Source organism: Labeo rohita, chromosome 14 (assembly GCF_022985175.1).
Source record: "Labeo rohita strain BAU-BD-2019 chromosome 14, IGBB_LRoh.1.0, whole genome shotgun sequence".
Lineage (NCBI taxonomy): Eukaryota > Metazoa > Chordata > Actinopteri > Cypriniformes > Cyprinidae > Labeo > Labeo rohita.
Window position 1 is genome coordinate 27160158 of NC_066882.1, and position 23669 is coordinate 27183826.

Sequence of the window (23669 nt, forward strand, 5' to 3'; positions counted from 1 at the left end):
AAAACAAAGATGTCTCTACCGAAACTTCACCAAATGTTTCGGTCATGATTGTTTTTTTGGGTGTTATCCCGTAAATTATCACTACCAGAACAAATATGTCACTACCGAAACTTCAACAAATATTTCGGTCGTGATTGTTTTGGTAGGGACAATTTTATGGGATAGCACTCCAAAAAAAACAAAGATGTCTCTACTGAAACTTAACCAAATATTACAGTAGTGACAATTTTATGAGATAACACCCAAAAAACAAAAGTTTTTCCATACCGAAACTTCACCAAATGTTACGGTAATGACTGTTTTGGTAGTGACAATTTTATGGGATAACACCCAAAAAAAACCCAAATATGTCACTACCGAAACTTCACCAAATGTTTCGGTCATGATTGTTTTTTTGGGTGTTATCCCATAAAATGATCACTACCAAAACAAATATGTCACTACCGAAACTTCAACAAATATTTCGGTCGTGATTGTTTTGGTAGGGACAATTTTATGGGATAGCACTCAAAAAAAAACAAAAAGATGTCTCTACCGAAACTTCACAAAATGTTACGGCTGTGACAATTTTATGAGATAACACCCAAAAAACAAAAGTTTTTCCATACCGAAACTTCACCAAATGTTACGGTAATGACTGTTTTGGTAGGGACAATTTTATGGGATAACACCCAAAAAAAAAACCAAATATGTCACTACCGAAACTTCACCAAATGTTCGGTCGTGATTTTTTTTTTTTTTTTGGGTGTTATCCCATAAAATTGTCATCAGAACAAAGATGTCTCTACCGAAACTTAACCAAACATTATGGTAGTGACAATTTTATGGGATAAGACCCAAAAAAACCCGAAGCTGTCACTACCGAAACTTCACTAAATATTTTGGTCGTGATTGTTTTGGTAGGGACAATTTTATGGGATAATGCCCAAAAAAAAAAAAAGATGTCACGACCGAAACATTCTGTGACTGTTTCGGTAGTGACAATTTTAGATACTTTTGAGCCTAGCTCAAAGATGCTCATCAGCACATGGTTAGCTAGCACAGTTCTGAACAGTTGTACACATGTAAAACCTAAATGTTATGGAATAACTCCCAAAAAAAGTGTTTAATTATAGAAAAATGGTGTTCGGTGATGACATTTTTTAAAGTTGCACACAGATTCTTCATACTTTTGAACACATTTACATCAAAATGATGGGGCTTATCTACTCACCATGTAGCTATGAGAGAGAGTGACACATAAATATTTCCTGATCATAAATAGGGGTGTAGTTCAAATCAGTCTCAGCCAATAGACTAAAACATACACTGTTTCAGTAGTGACATGAAAATGCAGGACGCATTTTTTTTTTTTACAAAAGTTTAATGATTTGCACAAAAAATATATACATTTTTCAACTTTTGAAAAGATATTTTTAAAAACAAGAACAGAATAAGATGCAAATATTATTTTAATATCATTTTCATAGGTTGAAATTTATTGATTAGGGTTTGGGAGAGCCACCTCCCAGTTGAATGTACCCACCAAATGATGATTTTATATATATTAAGCCTTTTGATATTTTAAATCTTTTTGTGGGTTTCAACAGATAATAAAAGGATGTTGTTAAGCATCTAAGATTTGAATACTTAAATGCTTTAAATGTGTTTTTTGGTAGTGGGACAACAGTTTGCACCAATTCTGTAAAATAGCCATAAAAAATACAGTTGTCTTTATGTATTTTTTCAACATTTTACACAGATATTCTAATATTAGAACGCTTGCTATTACTATTAGCTGAATCACTGACACACTTTACCTCAAGCATCTGATACACTTAACCCCACAGCTACCATTGTGGGGAAATGCTTTATTCAATAATTCATGGTCAAATTAATTCACATGGTATTATATATTGGCAGTTCACCAGCATAAATGGATGTGGACTGCATAAAACTAAATTTAACCACTAGTTGTTTATGAGAGCTCCCTCAAAATGTATAATCACGTGACACGTAATGCAAATTTAGGAGGTGAGATGACTCGCCTAGAGACACATCTAACCCCGTGTATCCCCTACATAGCAATCTCCAAATAAACCGGATGTATCAAGGAATTAAAATGAGCCAAAGCGCATCCCGCGCTTGAGACCCCGCAATGTCACATACTGACCTGTAGGAGGCGCGCGTCCGTGTCGAGCTCACGTCTCTGCTCTGAATGCTCGCTCTTTCCACAGCACGTTGTCTGTGCGGCCTCGACTTCCTTTTCTGTGCAGATTTCATGGCGAGTGATAGCGGGGAAGAGTTGATTCACCTACCGTGACCATACTGACCCGTACATCAAGCTCCAGAGACGCTTTTTTCGGGTGAGTGGGGTGCGTTACCCTGCTTCTGGATTAGCTTTGACCCATTACTCACAACAGGCTCTCGATTGTGTGTGCTGCGAGACTGCCGTGTGTTATTATGACTGTGTACCTCACACTCTGTGTGAGTGTGTGTGTGTGTTTAATGTTTGGTAGCTCAGTTAGCAACCACTCTAAGCGCCTTTCTCAATGTGTGCATTCACAGTCAGAGGAGCAACGCAACAAGAGACCAATATAGTCACAAGAGCGATTAAAAACCACAAATAAGCTCGTAGGTTTTGTTCAAAGTATTCTGTAGACTGATTTTGAGGGTTAACTGTGTAGTCAGTTGTATTGTGTCTTGCTGCATGTGCTAATTAGCTAGCGCAGCGCTAACTGAAGAACTTGCGACGAGCGAGCGACGCGACAAAACTAAAACGCCCCCGTTAAAATCAACAAAACTGTTAGTTTACTCGGTTTAACGTGACTGTTTGAGTCGTTAGCCGTTCGCGACGCGGCGATACGACGCCTCGCAGGATTTATAAACATTTCAAGTCATTTATGTGCTCTTCTGTAGTTTTTTTTTCTGCCGTGAACTGCTTCACACAGACTTGCCTAATGAACAACAACAGAGAGAAATAACTAAAGAAATAAGACTTAAGTTAACAGTCACGAAGTGATCATCCAAAGCCGCGTTTTTTCTCAACTGAGCGCCCAAAACATACCGGTTGAATGTGTAGTTTCCGAAAACACCTTCGTTTATTTATTCACTCGTTCATTTTAAAGTTTAGACTTCACGTATTAAATATGGTCTTAAATAAGTGAGTTTAAAACTAGATAAAGCCTCTTTGAGGCGCTACAACATTAATGCTAGTAAAGCAATGGGCGTTTTTTCCTCTTTCAAAAGCCTCGTGGCTTTATATTTTTATTACTTTTATGAAACACTGTTTTGACACTTAGCTCTTGTTCATAACTCATGCTTGTTTAACGTTAAGGTTTGATTTTCTTCTTTAGCTGCCATTGTGAAGTCCGTGACGTCAGCGGAGGAGTTGATTGGCTTTGACGTCATCAGGTGGGTAGTTTCATCATTTGACATTTTCCCAGCACTATTTTTATGTGTCACTCATTTATGTGGGCAAAGGGTAACCTTTTCCAGAATAAGTTGTTTTTTTTTTTTACTTTAGGTGAAACGGTTAATGTTTATTTTGTAAGTCAGAACGCTTTTAGTTTGAAACTTCACTTCTAGGATACAAATTTCTTGATTGTTTACTCAAGCCCGTGTCTTCCAAGATGTTCATGTCTTTCTGTCCTCGTTTGCTGAGAAATGAAGTTTTTTTTGAAGAAAACCTTCCAGGATTTTTCTCCATATAGTGGACTTCAGTGGGGATCAACGGGTTGAAGGTCCAGGTTTCAGTGCAGCTTCAAAGGGCTCTACACGATCTCAGCCGAAGAGTAGGGGTCTTGTATAGTAAAATGGCCATTTTCTGAAAATACACTTTTTAACCACAAATGTGACCCTGGACCACAAAACCAGTCATAAGTGTCAATTTTTCAAAATTGAGATTTATACATCATATGAAAGCTGAATAAATAAGCTTTCCATCGATGTATGGTTTGTTAGGATGGGACAATATTTGGCTGAGATAAAACTATTTTAGTATATGGAATTTGAGGGTGCAAAAAATGGCCTTTAAAGTTTTCCAAATTAAGTTCTTTGCAGTGCATATTACTAATCAAAAATTAAGTTGATATATTTACAGTAGGAAATTTACAAAATATCTTCATGGAACATGATCTTTACTTAATTTCCTAATGATTTTTGGCATAAAAGAAAAATCTATAATTTTGACCCATACAATGTATTTTTGGCTATTGCTACAAATATACCCCAGAGACTTAAGACTGGTTTTGTGGTCCAGGGTCATAAATGTTTGTCTTGCACTAGCTCAACTTCACTCATTATGTAATCACATTGGAATGGGCCACATATGATGCAGGCAGTAGTACCAACCCGGTGTTTACAAAGCGAACAGGCAAGGAAGGTTAAGCACCCTTTACAAAATAAGGTAAAATAACGGATGATTTTGGAGAAAATATGAACACCCAATCCTACCAAAGTACACAAGCAAAGATCTAACCATGCATGCGTGCATGTCGCAGAGCTAGTGCAGGATGAGCATTTGTGGTTAAAATGTGTATACGTTTTTATTATTTTAGAAAAAGACGGATCGTTTCACTAGGTAAGACCCTTATTCCTCGAGCTGCGTTGAAACTGCAATTTGGACCTTCAACCCATTGGCCACCACTGTAGTCCACTATAAGGAGAAAAATCCGGGAATGTTTTCCTTGAAAACCTTTTTTCGTTTAGACTACAGAAAGAAATTCATGACCATTTTGGCTGACATGGGGATGATTAAATGATCAAGTTTTTATTCTTGAGGTGAACGTCTCCTTTAACATGTGAAATTGATCTTTGCAGGTGTTTTAAGGATTTGGGCGGTTTCTGGACTGAGCTCTGTGCTGTGCCCGGTCTTTCGTCGTGTTGTGGCCGTAGCTGGTCTTACTGAAGAACTGCCAGTCGATGGCTCTGATGGACAAACACAAAGTGAAGCGGCAGAGACTGGACCGCATCTGTGAAGGTGAGAAGATAAGACTACTGCAACCAGATGAGGTGGATAAAAATAGATAACCCACGTCTCTTCAAAGTCAACATTAAATTACATTTGCACCAATTTGCGTCCATAATGTGGCATGTGAAAAGAGATACGCAATAGCAAATTTCAGGGTGGGACTTGATTTTATCTGGTAATTGATTGGGTTGTGGAACGTGGGCGTTGCATAGTTATCAGTTAACTGCAGACACCTGTTGGTTATAATTTAGGTCGATATGTTTCTAATGAAACTTTCACAATAACACCATTTTGATTTCACGTTAACATTCAGATGCACAGACATGAAACGCATTACATTATCACAAAAGTGATGTGAATTTTTGCTTTCTAATTTGCATTTGCCACTGTAGTTAGTCAGATTTACTTTATTTAACACATGTATTGCCCTGAATATATTCTTACACATGTTTCTGGAGCAGTAATGAATTATTTTGTATTTTTTATGTATTATGAGTTTTATACATATTATTTTTTTATGTGTTATGTGTATGTAAACCTTGAGTGAATCATCTGGCACTGTCAATACTGTCAGTGTACTATGTGAACTGACAAACACTGAGTGATGGATGGGTGATATGGTTGTTTCTTGAATATCTGGCATGTTTGTCTGGCAGGTACAGGGGTTGCGAGACTGTTCTCTGTTTTCTTATCTTTTCTTCTTCCTGTCTGTGTGCAGTGACACCGGCAGCTTAAACACTCACACTGCTGTTATTAAAAACCAGTGCCTGTGTGTTCTTTATTAGTTCATAACCTGAACTCCTGTCCTTTTGACACTTTAATACAATCTAGGGAAAGCTAGTTCTCTTTAGATTTGGCAAATGTAGTCACATCTCGATGCTACAGTGTTCTGGTAATGAACACAAAGGGAACAGGCTGTATATTGCTGCCCCTTTTATGTTTTTGGCAGGTGTAACTGCTTATCATCAAAGAGGAACTCTGACGCTACAGATGTAGATGATGTTGATTATAGACTTGCTTGCTAAAATGTAAATAGATAGCCCCAGTGTTTGATGGGAAGTAGTTGTGATCAGATCAGTGAAATGTGCAGTATTTATTTGAGATTACATCAAGACTGAATTTTAGATGAACACTGTATGTAAATCTGCATCAACTTGCAATTTGACTAGTCAGTTTTGGAAATACACAGCATGTCATTATTATTTATTTATTGATTGATTACCAGAATTTGGCCGGTTTTTGTATGCATGATTTGAACTTTGCAGTTGATATTTGTCCCAGGTCCACAAAGTCGGTGGTTAGTAGCACAGGTATATTTGTAGCAAAATATACATTTTGTAGCCAAAAATACATTAAATGGGTCAAAATTTTTTTTTTCTTTTATGACGAAATAATTAGGGTATTAAGTATAGATCATGTTCCATGAACATATTCTGTAAATTTTCCACAATAAATATATCATAACTTAATTTTGGATTAATAATATGCATTGCTAAGACCTTTGTTTAAACAACTTAGAAAACTATTTTTTCTTTTTTTTTTTTTTCTTTTTTCGCGCCCTCAGATTGCAGATTTTCAAATAGCTGTATCTCATTTTCCTATCCATACATCACTGGAAAACTTATTCATCTTTCAGATGAAGTATATCATCTCAATTAAAAAAAAAATTGACCCTTATGACTGGTTTTGTGGTCCATGGTCATGTCATAAAATTGCCTGTTAAAGTCAAAATACTTTTTTATTTTTTAAATATTTTTCTTTTTGATAATCTTTCCCTTGGATATGCATCAAAATGCAGAAGAAAAGATCTTCTGCTTCTGTTACACTGCGATCGGCTGTGTGCCATCTGATGATGCTTAATAAATTTGCTTGGTGCAATGTTTAATTTGTTTCCCTAATTTTTTGTTGTTAACCATTTTATAAAAGCCTAAAGACCTAAAAGGTTGTGCTGTATTAAAAGAATTAAGCATTTATTGAATGCAAGAATTGCATTCCTCTGTAAAAGAAAAAATGAAAATGGTTCTCAATTTCAAACCTTAGCTCGTGTTGTATTTTTCGATGACAGTGTTAGCCATATGGCACAGCCTCTTGTATCTTATTGCTTAATTGTGGTGTTTTAAATGCTAATGTAAATAGGGAGAATGTCTTGTGCCGTTAAGCAATTTACATAGAGATTGTAAGCGGCAGCTTCGCTGTCTGTTGCAAGTCTCATCAGCAGTTGCCTCCGGTTAAACCTTTTTCTATTAAGCATAGCAAGTCATTTTGTATGCAGATAAAATCCTATGAGAGTGTTTAGTGTGTCATTGGCCAAGGGAGTACGATTTTTGTGCTTGTCTAGAAAAAACAATAAAAAAAATAAAAAATTTCTGATATTTAAACCCAGTTTTAATAGCTACAGCTGCAGATGGCAGTGATATTTATCCAAGTGACAGCAAAAGAGGGGGCGGGTGAGGAAGATAACGGAGGTGTTTCTTCAGATGTAGATGCGAGCAGAATGAGAGTCTGTCTCTTTAAAAAACAACAACTGCCTAACTGCCTCTAGTGCTGCTTGTCAATGCCGTGGAGGTTCGTACTGGTTGGCCGGCTATCAAACCCCAGGCTTCTGATTGGTCCATCCCGGTGGGGGAGGGGCCAGTATGGATGACATGGGAGATGGGTGTCTGCCAGGCAGAAACAGCCTGACACTGATTGTAAAGGGTGGAGAGAGAGCGATAGAAGGAGAGGAGGGGAGAGAAGACAGGCGCGTGGATTTCATGATGCAAGGTTTGGACTTACATGTACCTGTTTGTTACGTGTGCGTGTGTGTGTGTTGCCTCGAAGATGCAGTAATTCACATGGGTGTGGTGGCAGAAGCAGGCGCAATTTTCCTTTTTTGCAGCGTCTAGTGCGTGTCCTTGCAGCTTGAGCAAGAGTGTGTGTGTGTTTGGCGTGTGTGTGTGTTGGCCAAGCAGGAGGCAGGGTGTGGTGCAGCTGTATTATCATCCACCCACCCTTCCCCCCCTCTCCTTGAGACCGTGTGTGCGTGTGAGGACCATGTGGGGGGTGAAATGGCGAGGGAGGGAGAGCGAGAGAAGGTTTGGGAGGGGGGTGAAGTGGAGGAGAAACGAGTGCTGAATGAATGGCATTGTTTGCATGGCCATGCTTGTGTTGCGGCCCTCTCTCTTTCTCATGCAGCCTGGCGCGGACTCAACGCACGGCATCTGCGCTCTCAGCGCCGCTCTCGCCGTGACCCTACAGCAATAAGTGTTTGCATTGTTCCTTGCGAGAGCACCACCGCTCAGCCATTTTATTTTTCCTCCTCTAGCCTCTTATGTGTTTATTCCAATGCCTTCTACCGCCATCGCACAGCTTGTGTGTGCTTTTCCACACAAGCACTGATTTGTAGCGAAAGAGTGCAAATATTTGTCTTTAGGACCTCGCTCCTTAATCATTCGCCGTGATAGCAGGAGCGTGCATGTTAGTGAACGTCACGGAGGCGTCTTACCCCACCCCCATCTCTGCCGCCAGTGCAGCAACACCTGTCAGTGATGGAAGGGGGGCGTTGGGTCTTAAAATCATAGGCTCGTGTAAAACCGAATGCCGTTTAGCAGAAATGGGTTTTGGGATTTGTGAATTCTTGGATGGATGGTTTAACACCCTTTTCCACACTGCTATTCTTAGACGTGTGTGATAATTAGATCATAATTATATGACGAGCTAAATCTCGCACCTCGTTATGATATTTCTGGTGCGTGCCGCCTCTGTATTGCATGTCTCAAAATGGCCAGTTTCAGTGAATTTCGGCATTTGTAGCCCTGTGTTATGCAATGCAGTTTAATGATCGTGGTGTGCACAGAACGTCCTAATGCATGATGGGAATCTGATGACACGGATCAATTAAGTTCTCCTATTGCACGCTTTGGTGTCTCGCTCATCCTGCGAATCCTGTTCGCCGTAGGTTTCGGAAATTTGTCCCAGGCTAAATTTGCTCAGAAGTGTCCTTCCTGTAGTTGTTCTGGGTTTGGCTGAAACAGGCAGAAGTTCCTAATCATCTGACTTGTCAGCTTTTTACCCTGCTGATTTAAAAGAATGTGCAGCTCTTAACAAAAAAAAAAGCATCACTGCTTTTTTTTTTTTTTTTTTTTTTGGCAGTTAGCTGTGAACTAAATATATGACCCTCAACCACAAAACCAGTCTTAAGTAGCACGAATATACTTGTAGCAGTAGCCAACAATACACCGTATGGGTCAAAATTCTCAATTTTTCTTTTATGCCAAACATCATTAAAGATCATGTTCCATGAAGATATTTAGTAAATTTCCTACCATATATATATATATATATAAAAAACTTAATTTTTTTTATTATTAATATGCATTGCTAAGAATGTAATTTGGACAACTTTAAATGTGATTTTTCTCAATATTTAGATTTTTTTTTTTTTTGGGGTCCTCAGATTCCAGTTTTTCAAATAGTTGTATCAATGGAAGGCTTATTTATTCAGCTTTCACATGTATACATCTCAATTGAAAAAAAATTTACCATTATGACTGGCTCTGTGGTCCAGGGTCACGTGTATGCTTTCACATATTGACTGTTTCTGTAAAGTCCCTGTCACATGCCAAATATGCAGTGAACACACTGCTGTTTTGTGAGATCTTTTGGTCTGCAGTACCAATCGTATTTAATTTTGCATTCTGTCTTGTAATGATGCATATGCTAAATTGCTCACCATTATATTCTGTAGCCTGTCTGCATCTCTTAATTTGAGTTTACAATAGACAACAGTGCTTTAATGTGAAGAGATGCATGTGTGACATGTTCAATTTTACATATAATCAAAATTGATGTTTATTAGGGGTGTATGGAAGGTAAGCAAAGACCTTTAGTAGGGTAATCGATAGATAGCTAAGAATTAGGCAGAAACTAAATTTTTATTGCATTTTCATGGTCTAAAGAAAATTAAGATCTGCATATCACAACATTTTATTGCAACAGCCAATTTAAAGCACACTTGCTTGAAAGGTGTATATGTGACCCTAGACCACAAAACCAGTCAAAAGGGTCAATATTTACAGTGTATTAAACTGAATAAATAAGCTTTCCACTGATGTATGGTTTGTTAGGATAGGACAATATTTGTCCAAGATACAACTATTTGAAAATCAGGAATCAGAGGGTGCAAAAAATAGAGGAAGTTGTACAAATTCAACAAGTTCTTAGCAATGCATATTACTAATCAGAAATTAAGTTTACGGTAAGAAATTTACAAACTATCTTCATGGGACATGATCTTTACTTAATATCCTAATGATTTTTGGCATGAAAGAAAAAATTATCATTTTGACCCATACTAGTATTGGCTATTGCAACAAATATACCCATGCTACTCAAAACTGGTTTTGTGGTCCAGGGTCACGTATTACAGTTAATATTGCGGTAGTTATTCTGAATGTGCTGACTGTTGAAGTCATTTCAAACCTTGATGGTTTTTTGTAACAGTACTGGTATCACTGTAAATAGGGATGTGCAAAATAATCATTTTACCGCTAGATGGAGTGTAACGTAATAGAACGCAGGGCTCTCAAATGTTGACCTTTACATGTCACTATAAAAGGATAGATCACCAAAAATGGAAATTGTAATATACTCGCTCTCATTTCATTCCAACCTGACTGACTTACACTAAGGAAGGTATTTTAATAAATGCATTTTCCACGTTCAGTGGAAATCAATGGTCACCAAAACTGTTTGGTTACCGGAATAATTACATAAGAGTAAGTGATGAGGAGATTCTCATTATTGAGTAAACTATACCTTGGACAGAATATTGTTTAGAGCTTTCCATTTCTGATGTATTAGACCTGAAGTAGTCTGTGATGGTTTAGTGGGAGGGAGAGAGACAAAGATAATTTAGCCTCCGGTCTGCTGAATGTAGGTCATTATGAGTCATGTGAAGACTCCCTGCCCCCTTTCCTCGTCTCCTTCCCTCCCTCTGTCCCCTGCTCACACTTTCGTTTGTCAGGTTCGGGGGGTTGGGGTGGACCCTGGAGTTATTAGGAGCTGTTGTCTTGCCTTATAATAGTAACGATCATAAAGTGGTTTCCTGGAGTCCGAGGACACTAGCATTCAAAATATTATGAAATTCTCTATGGCTTTTGATGTGGACTTTTTGTCTCTCATAATGAGTTATTGAACGCAGTTTAACTGTCGGTCAGCATTGCTAGAAAGAAACTGAAAGGCCTTTAAAATCAGTGAACCGATCATATGTACCACCTAATCTGGTTTAATGAACCTTGAAGTGAATCTTGGATGCAGACGATGGCAGATGCTGCTGTTGTTTATTAACATGACTAGCATCCGTAAGCCAATTTTAAGCAAGGTTTTAAAATGTCTGCTTATATGTGACCCTGGACCACAAAACCAGTCTTAAGTAGCATGGGTGTGTTTGTGGCAATAGCCAACAATACATTGCATGGGTCAAACTTATAGATTTTTCTTTTATGCCAAACATCATCAGGACATTAAAGATCATGTTCCATTAAGACCATGTTGCATATTTTGTATATTTCCAACTGTAAATTTATCAACTTAATTTTTCATAAGTAATATGCATTGCTAAGAACTTCATTTTGCATTTTTTTTTTTTTAAATTTATTTATTTTTTGCACCCTCAGATTCCTAATTTTAAAACACTTGTATCTCAGACAAATATTGTCCTATCCAAAATCTTATTTATTCAGCTTTTAGATGTATAAATCTCAATTTAAAAAAATTATGACTGGTTTTGTGGTCCAGGGTCACATATATACATACAGAACCACAATATAGTGTTGTGAGATTACTAGAATTGTGATCATTTGAACAACTTGAGTTTCTGTTACATGTAAGAAACTATATAATGTGATCTTTGATGTCCTTCAGGCATTCGACCACCCATCCTAAATGGCCCCATGCACCCTCGTCCTCTGGTGGCACTGCTGGATGGGCGGGACTGTACGGTGGAGATGCCCATCCTGAAGGACGTGGCCACTGTGGCCTTCTGTGATGCCCAGTCCACCCAGGAGATCCACGAGAAGGTAATATCACAAATTTTGCACACATCTCAGGCTTTTTATACAGTGTGCTTCATAGTGTGTTTCATGCTTCTGCAGGTCCTAAATGAGGCTGTTGCTGCCTTGCTTTACCACACCATCACGCTCTCGCGAGACGATCTGGACAAGTTCAAAGGTCTTCGGGTTATTGTGAGGATTGGCAGTGGATTTGACAATGTTGACATAAAAGCTGCAGCAGAGCTGGGTGAGTTTTGTGAAATGATTGTTTAAGTGAATGAGTTTCAGTCAGACTGGCCGTTTACACTGGTTCTGTCTCTTAAACAGGTATAGCAGTGTGTAACGTGCCAGCCGCATCTGTGGAGGAGACGGCAGACACCGCCATGTGTCTAATTCTGAATCTGTACCGCCGCGTTACCTGGATGCATCAGGCTCTGCGCGAGGGCACCCGTGCCTCAAGTGTGGAGCAGATCCGGGAGGTGGCTGGAGGTGCAGCACGTATTCGAGGCGAGACGCTTGGCATTATTGGACTGGGTGAGTCTTGATAAAATTTACTCGGGGCTTTTTGAATGAATCAGCTCAATTAAAGGAATAGTTCACCTAAAAATGAAAATTCTGTCATTAATTATTCACCCTTATGTTGTGCCAAACCCGTAAGACCTTTATTCCTCTTTGGAACACAAATTAAGATATTTTTGATGAAATCCAAGAGCTTTCTGACCCTGTAATAGACAGCAGCACGACTAACACGTTCTTAGGCCCCAGGCAAGAAAGGTTGTAAGGACATCGATAAAGTAGTCCATGTGACATCAGTGGACACATGGATCGTGGTACTCTTGTGACACGGAAGAGAAGAAATTGAAGTTATTTTTGTTTTCTTTGCACACAAAAAATATCTCATAGCTTCATGAAATTAAGGGTGAACCACTGATGTCACATGGACGATTTTAACAATGTCCTTACTACTTTTCTGTGTCTTGACTGTGGTGGGACTCTTGCTGTCTATAGAGGGTCAGAAAGCTCTTGGGTTTCATCAAAAATATCTTAATTTGTGGTCTGAAGATGAATGAAGGTCTTATGGGTTTATAACGACGTGAGGGTGAGCAATTAATGATAGAATTTTCTTTTTTGGGTGAACTATCCCTTTAGGGTTAGCATGATAGCTAACATCACATTTAAACTGTACATGTAAAATAACTAGAATATAAATTGTATTATAAGTATAGAACATGACAAACAGCAGCTTTTAACAAAATATTTCACCAAAAAAAAAAAAAAATGCAAGACACATTTTGAAGATGGAACTTTTTGCCATTTCATAATGTGTAATTTCAGACAAAAACATGCAAAAATTAATTACTTTGTTCACATATGTAGATTTTAATTTTAAATGCTTATTTTTAAAAGTCTTTTTTTCCCCTCCTGTGACACTCCACTTCAGTAGCACTTACTCCAAACTTGATTTTTTTTTTTTTTTAATATTTAAATATTTTTCAAATAGTTTTTTTTTTTTTTTTTTCATATAATATGCCATATTTTATGTAACATTTTATTCCTAAAAACATGGTACATTTGTATTCACAGTATTATTTGACAGTATTTTCTGATTACTGTAATATGTTAACAAAATGAAACATGAAATTTAAACCTTTATCAGGTGAAGCTTTGAAGCTTTATCCAGTGTTCACATTTCCTTTCTGGAAATGTATACACATTAGTGCATATTTAATTAGATAATGTGTCATTTTCATATTTAAACATAACATGTAAAAAAAACAAACAAACAAAAAAAAAAATTCCAATTCAAAAAATGTTTGACGTTCTTAAAGGGATAGTTCCCCCAAAAATGAAAATCCTGTCATTACTCACCCTCATGTTGTTCCAAACCCAAAAGACTTTGTTCATATTCAGAACAAAAATTAAGATATTTTTGATGAAATGTGAGAGCTTTCTGATCCTGCATAGGCAGCAACGCAAATGGACTATTTTATCGATGTCCTTACTATCTTTCTGGGCTTTGAACGTGTCGGTTGCGTTGCTTTCTGTGCAGGGTCAGGAAGCTCTCAGATTAAAAATATCTTAATTTGTGCTCTGAAGATGAACGGTTTTATGGGTTTGGAATGACATGAGGGTGAGTAATTAATGAAAGAAATTTCATTTTCATCTCTTTAATGTAATTAATCACCTGAAGGAGATTTTTTTTTTTTTTTTTTTTTTTTTTTTTAAACCCCATTTTTCTGCAGTGTCTTGTTCTAAAATAAATCATCATCACTGACTTGAATCTCATCTCAAAGTTTAACTGATTTGAGGTTAGTAATGTGGTCTAAACAGACACTAAAACAATTTCTTACGATGGCTGTTTTTAGGACGTGTTGGCCAAGCAGTTGCTCTGAGGGCAAAGGCCTTTGGTTTTGGAGTGATTTTCTATGACCCGTACCTGCCAGATGGGGTGGAGCGATCACTAGGGCTCCAGCGCATGGCGACACTACAGGACCTGCTCATCCATTCAGACTGTGTGTCGCTACACTGCAGCCTAAACGAGCACAACCACCACCTCATCAACGACTTCACCATCAAACAGGTACAAACACCGTTCTCCAGCAAAACTCTTCTCATTAAATGCCACTGTTCGGTTCTCCAACTGCCCAGAACCTGGGTCTGTTTGACGACAGAGTTTGATTCATGTGCTTCATGTGGAAGCTGTTTTCTGAACTTGGGCACCGCACCCATTGCATAAAATGGAAGACTGGATTAGGGTTCATGTGGACTCCAGTGAGGCTCGCAGTTGGTATGACGACAGTCTGGCCTAATTTTAAAAAATAAACAGCTGATGCCATGTGTATTACACATATATTTCCAAGATAAATTATACAAGTTTATTCTTCATAACCATTTCAATACTACAACACAGAGAGAAGAACATTTTACCACAGTTAAGGGAGCAAAAATAGTGAAAAAGCAAACAGTGTCTTTACTCACAGTCGCTGCTATATAAGAAAGGCACTGTATTTGCGTGCAAAATGGCTTGCTGTAAAAAGAGACCTGTGGTTTCAGTAGATTAAAGTGTAAAAACTCTTGTAAACGGGTTGAATTTGGCTTCCTTTTAATATCCGTCAATGCTTTTATTTCTAGATGCGCCAGGGCGCCTTCCTGGTGAACACAGCGCGTGGTGGTCTGGTGGATGAGAAAGCTCTGGCCCAGGCTCTGAAAGAAGGCAGAATACGGGGAGCAGCTCTGGACGTCCATGAGACAGAGCCCTTCAGGTGAGACACACAAGTTTGCTGTTTGATCCATTATTCTGACACATTACTGGTACAGCTTTTTTCATTAAGGGGCAATCATTTTCTTTACATTCATAAGGGCAATTTTTATAATCACCTTATTATTATAATGACCACACTTTGTTGTCTTTAATGTCAAATACTTACAGGGTTAGTTCACCCAAAAATGAAAATTAGCTCATGATTTACACACCCTCAAGGCATCTTAGGCGTATATGACTTTCTTCTTTCAGATGAATCCAGTTGGAATTACATTAAAAATGGTCCTGGCTCTTTCAAGATTTATAATGTCAGTGTGTGGGTGTTTCTCCTCAACCGTCCAAAATAAGTCCAATAAAATGCATCCATCCATAATAAAAACTCTCACACAGTTCTGGGGAGTGAATAAAGGCCTCCTGTAGTGAATGTGTTTTTATAAATCCATATTTAAAGCGTAATAATCACTTTTCTCTAGCTTGCGCTAAGTGTCATACACTGAAGCCGTTTCGGGCAGATTGATGTAGGATGTACGAACTACACATGCGCTGCTGAGAAGTGACTAATGTGGAAATGGAGAGGATAGAGCGAATTAGAAGTACAAAAGGAGAATTTGTGAAGGAAAAATGTCAGAGGAGTTTAATATAAACCTAGAGGAGACTGATTTTCCTTTGCTAAAGTAAGGAAACTTTGCTTCCTTTGCTCCTGTAAACAAATGTTGGTTTTCAGGAGACTCACCGGCGCATGCGCAACGCATAAGTCCTACATCCGCCTGGAATAGCTTACACATGATAGTTAGCACAAGCTAGAGAAAAGTGATTATTAAGTTTTAAATCTGGATATTTTTCTTACAAAAACACATAAGTTTGCTACAAGAGGCGGAGCACTTTTTATTATGGATGGATGCACTTTATTGGACTTTTAGACTTTATAAAGCTTGAAAGAGCTAGGACAATTTTTTTTTAATGTAACTCTGATTGGATTCAACTGAAAAAAAAAGTTATATACAATTAATTTAATCAATATTTTACACTGTCAATAGTCTCGCGTAGCCAGACCTTCAGACTGACGACAGAAGGTCTGGGAACTTTGGCCGCTTTGAATGGCCAAGGCCCGCCCAAGAGGCCATATGACTGACAGGTAAAGCAACCAATCATGTTTCGTTTTATGCCGCGTTATGTTCAGGAGCATAGAAATGTTGCCACAATAACAGAGAGTTTGAAAACTCTGACATATTTTTAAGATTATATATGCCGCTGGCTTAATTTTTCACATGCTTTTGAAAATCCAACGTTTAGTTGATCCTAATAGGCGCTCATCTTCACAGTTGTAAACACGACAGCTTTCTTTCATTAGGGGGTTTGGCAACAAGGCATTTTTGTTTCCAGGCAGAATGTTAAAGAACGCGACACTCGTCTCCCGGAAATCCTGTATAATCTAACCAGTCCGATGACGACTTAGAAACTCCTGTGTTTCCAGCTAAGTGTGCCTTATGCATCAGACTTTTAGCCAATGTTCTGAGACCACACTGTCAATAACAATAGACAGTTTAAAATTGTATCCTATCTAAATTATGCATGTAACACAAACAGGAGCTCATAGGGCTGCAATATTATGACAGAAATCATCATTGTAGATTTATTGCTCTTTATATTGTAATAGTGATTATTATCGATATAGAAAACGATACAAAAACGGCTTTACAGATTACAAATTCTGGCTTCACAGACATGACATTAGTCTAGTGCAAGTTATGCATAAACTCCTGTTATAATTGCTGAATCTACAGTATTAATATTATAGCTATTCACACATCTGCACTGTGGTGTTTGTGATGAAGGAATTTGCGAGTGTTCACAATCAGCACAGCTCCGGCGTTTTCAGCACTGACTAATCCAAGTACCTCTGATTGGCGTCTTTTCAGTGCTGACTAAGCTAAGAGCCTCTGATTGGCCAATGCCAATTGGTTATAAGTAGAGATGCATCGATTGACCGGCCAGGGATCGGAATTAGTTGATTTTTCGCACGGTCGCCCCAGACCGATGAGTCGGTCAGTCTGCCGATTCCGAGCCGGTCCATTTTGATGTCACACTTATGCCAACTGATAATGTATTTGTTGTGCCAGATGAGGCTTGTGCAACTTGAGAGGGCATTTTCCAGAGCACTAAAAAAAGCTACAGGCAGGTGTGTTTGATTAGAGTTGGAACTGTTTAGGACTGAAGTTGCCCATCCCTGGCTTGGATGCATAGGAAAAAAAAAAGAAAGATATTTACAGTATATGATTTAGGTAAGCAACGTTGCTCAGCGTTTCCCTGAATATCAATACAATTGCAATGTGACACTGATTTCATACAACACTAGTTCAATAATCAAGAAGTTAAAATTAAGTGACTTGCATTTTAGACACAATATTGATAGTTTTTGCTCAATTTCATTGACGAAAATAGTTCCAATCAAAAGCAGAACTGTTGTTTCCGAGCAACACAAAGTGTTGTTTTGTTACTGAATAAATCCACATTTTTAAATAAATCAATGATTCAGTAAAATATTTATAAAGACAGTTGCCTTGTTTCTGAATGAATCAGCTGTATGAGTGTATCGATTGAATGAAGGACTAAATGACTCACTCAATCAAACAGTCTTGGTTTGTTTATATATTTAAAAGTATTATTGCATTTTTCCCAACATTTTCTATTTATATGATCAAAAATATTTAAAACATAAATCTTAAATTTATTTGTGCATTTGCAATTTTGCAGTTTAAATGCATTTAGGGCACCTCAAACTTAAACAGACTGTCTGTTTAAAACATCTGTTTATAGTGATTTCATTTGAATGGTAACAACTCTACAGTTTCTTATTTAACTTGAATTAACAATGTAGGAATTTGATGTGAAAGATGATACATTTAATAAGGTTAGGGAAAAAAATAACTATTTATAAACCTGGTGGTAAATGACATCAGTTTTGTTATATAAAGCAACTCCTTTTCAGTTAATTATTTCTACCTTTTTCCAGTTATAGAGCACTTTATTTTGAGAGTTGTTTAAGTGAGAGTACATCTGTATCTTAGTCCAGATTGGGGGAATTATAATGTTTAGGAATTCTTATGTAATAATTATGTAAATAATGTAAAGCAAATCAGAATTGGCAGGTCACGTTTACAAAAAAATCGGAAATCGGTATTGGCCAAGAAAACTGCAATCAGTGCATCTCTAGTTATATGGCTCAACATTGCACAAAACAGCATATAAAAGCAATCTAATGCAGTGTGAGTGAATCTAAGTGTAATCCTGTGAGTTGACACTTTTTATTCATTTTCAAAATTCATTTTAATCCCGGCAGCTGTAATACATTTATTAGTGCAGTGGCATTTTTGCTCCTTTGTCTTTCATTTATGGGGCATTTTTGATCATTTTGGTGGTTTGCCACAAGCCCTTGTTAATTCCCCACCCTGCTGTCATGACACTAACACAATCTCAGTGTTAAATTTTAGTCTTTTGACTAAAATACCATTTAGTTTTAGACATTTTAGTCAACTGATTTGTTTTATTTTTAGTCTAGTTTTAGTCGACTAAATCCATAGTAGATTTAGTCAGCTAAAATTGAATGGGTTTAGTTAGTGTAATGCATTTCTCTATTTCCAAACTCATTATATATGTTTGAAATCAAGGTTTTATTAGGATAGACACAGATTTAACTGCTGTGACATGCAACATGCCTTCTATATTTAAACAAATAAAACTTCTCAAAGAAACAGACATAGTTAAATATATTTAGATTAATGTTTGTTAGGGCTAGTGATTGTCTGTCTTTCTGTTGTTGCTTGATAACATCAATGACAGACGATAGCAACTAAATAAGGCTGCTGTTCCTTTAAAACCGAACACATGGATGCAATATACTGATACACGTCCAATATTCTCCCAGCTGTTTACGTTCACCTAAGATGTAATATTTGTCAAAACAGACAATTCAACATTTTCTGTGTATTTCTCAGTCCATGAGATGCGAAAGAGTGCTCGTGCGCTGTGTGAGGTGCTGCTTCGGTGTCTGTGCTCAGAATTGGCAGGTCACATTTACAAGAAATCGGAAATCTGTATCGGCCAAGAAAATTGCAATCGGTGCATCTCTAGTTATACGACTTAACGTTGCACAAAACGGCACATAAAGGCAACCTAATGCAGTGGAAGTGAATCTAAGTGTACAGTAGTAAACATTTGAAGTGGATCAAAACCTTTCATCAAAGTTGTCCTATAACCAAAGCAATACACATTTGTGTCTTAGGACAACTTTGAACCTTTTTTGATCTACTGTAATTCTGCAAATTGAACTTATTCATTTTTAAATTTCATTTTAATCCTGGCAGCTGAATTTAAGGGGCATTTTTGATCATGTTGGTGGCATTTTTGCCTGAAGCCCTTGTTAATTCCCCACCCTCAGAAAACCGGACCGTCATCAGATTTGTTCATATGTCTGCCCTTCTCTTACTCCCAGATATTGACCTTTTTGAATGTTTTGAGACGTGCAGCAAATGTATACTAGCGTATGTCCCACCGAATAGATCAAGAGATCATCTAACCTCCTAACCCGCAGCAGATTCGTTTTGAATGTTTCTCTTCCCAAATCTTCTCTAAGATTTGTCTCATTTGAATTAATTGACTAAATTTTCATTCAAAACGAGTTTTATTTCGTTTTCGTTGGTGAAAAGAAATGTTGTTGACATTGTTTGCCAACTAAATTAACACTGCCCCATCTTCAACAGTTTCTCTCAGGGCCCGTTGAAGGATGCTCCAAATCTTATCTGTACCCCACACACATCCTGGTACAGCGAACAGGCCTCCATTGAGGCCAGAGAGGAGGCGGCACGGGAGGTGCGCAGAGCCATCACAGGTCAGAAAACCCTACGTGTTCATTATCAGGCTGTGCCTGCTATGAATAGCATTTATTTTCTTTGCGTATTGTTCGTTCTAGAAATGTTGCAAAGAACGTCATGTAATACATTTTACATGTGCAGGTCGTATCCCAGACAGTCTGAAGAACTGCGTGAATAAGGAGTATTTGATGGCAGCCTCTCAGTGGCCGTCTATGGAGGCCACCACCGTGCACTCTGAACTGAATGGAGCTGCAGCCTACAGGTACCTACACCTTCATCCTGACTGCCGTCAGTGCTTTTACACTATCTCAGCGCATTTGAGAAAGTAAAAACATCGCTCTCTTTCGCAGGTTCCCTGCTGGGCTGATTGGCGTAGCGGCGGGCGGGCTGCCTGGAGCCGGGGCAGGAGTGGAGGGCATAGTGGCTGGATCCCTGCCCCTGGCCCACGGCATCGCCCCGGTCTCACACCCGCCTCATACCCCATCGCCCGGGCAACCCTCGAAGGCCGAGGCGGACAGAGACATCCCTTCCGACCAATAGCATCCCAGCACATTCCATCTTTTGCCCTGATCGATGCCCTTTCACCTCACCCGGGGGGGGACTGACACCCCAGCTTTCGACGTGACCTCGGGTCACCCCAGTCCAACAGAGCACGTGTACAAACCCAGGAGTGAAACCCCGAACGTCCCCCTCATTTCCACTCGCTGTCTCCTCTGTTGTTCACTTTGGCAGAAAGCAATAACTTCTCTCAAGGATTCAATAATTGGGTTGATACACACACTATTTCTAAGCTACGAAATCCCTTCGCTTCGGACTAGTTGGAGTTTGTTTTCCCAGTAGTGTTTCTTACGTTTCTGTTCTTTTCGTATGTTTTAACAGCGTGGAAATAAACGCATGGACCTTGTTTTCTTTCCCTCGTCCCCTAGCATACACCTTCTCAACCTGTCCCATCTTAGCAACGTTTGATCATCAAAACAAAACGTCTTCGATTAAATCCATCGGCGATTATTTCGCAGCTGGCGTTCAATAACGGAGATCAAGGCTATGGCCCGTGGCTAAGAGTAACAGTCCGTGGAAAGAGCTCAGATGTTTCGCGTTCCTCTCGCTCTCTCTTCATGTGGAAGGCATCTTCTAGAATTGTCCATCCTCTCTCTTTCTCTCTCAAGAGCGAGAGCTTCACCCCCAGAGCCGTCTGGGGTTTGATCACGCGCTCGACTTTAAGTCACAAGCGTCTAAAGCCTGAGGTCTGTCAATGAAAACGCATATGTGAGATTCCATCGCCTTGCGATGGCCGACTTTGCTTAGCGAGAGCCATATTCATATAACATCGCTGATTTAACGACATATCTTTGATTTTTACAATGTGTGCGTGCAACGTTGACCTCCGCCTGACTCATACTGAGATCCACCGTAGCTAAGCTGATAACATTGGCACCTTTTTTTTGTTTTGTTTTGTTTTTTTTAATCCCCGTAGCCATTCATAGCCTTGTTTTCCATATCTCCTCTCTGTCCTGGATTATCTCTTGCTGTATTTCCTCCTCGTGCCTCCTTTTTTCCAATTAGGCCTTCTCTTTGCTCGTCCACCATCAGTTCCCATGAACTCACTGTGTAGCGCGTCTGCTCCGCCCCGCCCTTCCTCCTTCCCACAAGGCACTTAAACTCTTAACACACTCACAGACACATTTTCACACAGGCCTGAGGAGCTTCGTCCACCTATTTTGTGAGGAAGGTCCCGGTTTAGGCGAGCTGTGCTCTGGAGGCTGCAGTAGCGCTGGAGGCCAGCAGGTGGCGACGACTCGCCGTCCCCCCTCAGGCTGATTAATTCATCCCCGCTCAGTGAAGGTCCTGCCGCTCATCGTCGAGACGCTTCCAGATGCTCAGGATGGGCGATGTGGCGGCTCCGAGTTAAAGCAGGCCGCTCCCTGAGCTTGACATTTTCATGCGCGTCTTCTATGATATCAGCCTTGGTTTTCTCAGCGTTGTAGAGCACAGAAGATAAGGTGGAAAGAATGTAAAAGCTAGGTCACTGGAACGCTGGTTGCTTTCCAAAGACGGTAGCGGGATAGCGGTCTGAAGAGAAAGGCCTTTCTAGTACCTCAGTAACAGATATTGAATGTATGCTCAAATCTTTCTCGCTTTGTACAGCTTTTTTTAGATCGTAGGTTCCTTTTCTGAGGGGGTGTGTATGCGTCTGCATGTATGTGACCGTGTGTGACTGCTTATCCAGTACATCAGTGACAAAAAGCTGTTTTTTTTTTGTTGTTTTTTTCTTTTTCTGAGCATAGGATGTCTATTATTGTTTCATTAGATGTAGTTTGAATCTCAGGCTTTAGCTTTAGGACGTTCTTGATCTGTGATTTTTGTATTTTCTGTATAAAGGAGCACAGTTTCACGTCTTCGTCGAGATGCTAAATGAATGGAGGAGTCACGTGATGGTCCTCACAGATTCACGCATGATAATGAGATCAGGCCCCTCCCCCTGGCTTCCCCATTGGCCACGTTTTGATGTTGAGTTTTGAGTGACGTGCAGCTTTTCCTAGACTGAAGTGATGCCCTTTATTCTCGTCAAGACTTTATAGCTGCTCTGTAAAGTTTCTCCGTACTACTTTTGGAGTTTCCTCTAGCATTATCGTGGTGTTTCTTTGCCGTCAGCATCATCCAGCTTCGATATGAGATGTGCACTATGTGTTCAAACCGAGAAGTGAGACGTTTTGATCTAGTTTGTGTCATTCAGTGTTCAACATGTTGTATTGAAACATTTCAAGATCGATTCTTTCGCCCTCAGCATCCCGTCGCCCTGCGGTCCCCTCGCTGCCTTAACGTCGTAGATTGTGGTGAAAGTTTTTCCTCGACAAAACCCCACCCGCAAACACACATGCAAGAGAGAGGAGGCTGTTTTCTTTAGCCATATATGTTGCTCTTGATGCATATTTCTTAGCTTCGAGGTGTGAAATGCTCTCGGGCACTGCGAAAGACCCTTTTTAGGAGCCGCCGGTGTGGTTCGATCTAGCGTGGAGAGGACAGATATGGACTCGCAGCAGTCGGTTTCTCTCTCAGGGTTTTAATACACACATATCCTACAGCCGCCAGTTACACTCTTCCTCCATCCCGGTGAAGATCATGTTGTAGATCTCCAGAGCTCTCTTTCAACAGTGAGTGTCCTTCTGTGATATTTTTTGTTCCTTTCTATCGCTCTCTTCTCCTTTCGTTTTTGTCGCACTGACACCTAACAACAGAAGAATGAATGTTTTAATAGAACTGCGTGTAACGTTGAAGTTGGGAAATGTATTTTTACAACATGTGAACTTTTTATTCCTTTCTCTTACCTTCTTTTTGTTGTGATTTGATTTTTCTTTTTTTCTCCCCATCACCAGACTGCAAAAAAGTAAAAACCACAAAAAAAAGAAAAAGAAAAAAAAAAAATCCTGTAACTAGGCTCTTAAGCTTTACTTTTGTTTTTGTTTACTTTTTTATTAGAAAACAATCATGTTTGTGATGGTAACCTCTGATGGTAAATTCCACAAGGTATTTTAATAAAATCCTAAAGATTAAAA

The 23669-nt window shown here is 39.0% G+C and overlaps 1 protein-coding gene across 3 annotated transcripts; it reads left to right on the top strand.

The window, feature by feature from the left end:
• The first annotated feature begins 2188 nt into the window (after positions 1 to 2188).
• On the top strand, positions 2189 to 23669 carry LOC127176130 (C-terminal binding protein 1). Of its 3 annotated transcripts, none has more exons than XM_051127616.1 (11): positions 2189 to 2345; positions 3336 to 3393; positions 4801 to 4960; positions 11855 to 12009; positions 12085 to 12229; positions 12310 to 12516; positions 14349 to 14563; positions 15115 to 15245; positions 20005 to 20132; positions 20257 to 20377; positions 20466 to 23669. In XM_051127616.1, exons 3-11 carry the CDS (start codon positions 4903 to 4905, stop codon positions 20653 to 20655), a joined length of 1350 nt encoding a protein of 449 aa, XP_050983573.1. In that variant the 5' UTR covers positions 2189 to 2345; positions 3336 to 3393; positions 4801 to 4902; the 3' UTR covers positions 20656 to 23669. The 3 variants fall into 3 exon arrangements, with proteins under 3 accessions (XP_050983573.1, XP_050983574.1, XP_050983572.1); XM_051127617.1 differs by having other exon boundaries at positions 2212 to 2354; XM_051127615.1 differs by lacking the exons at positions 2189 to 2345; positions 3336 to 3393; positions 4801 to 4960 and adding an exon at positions 7573 to 7714.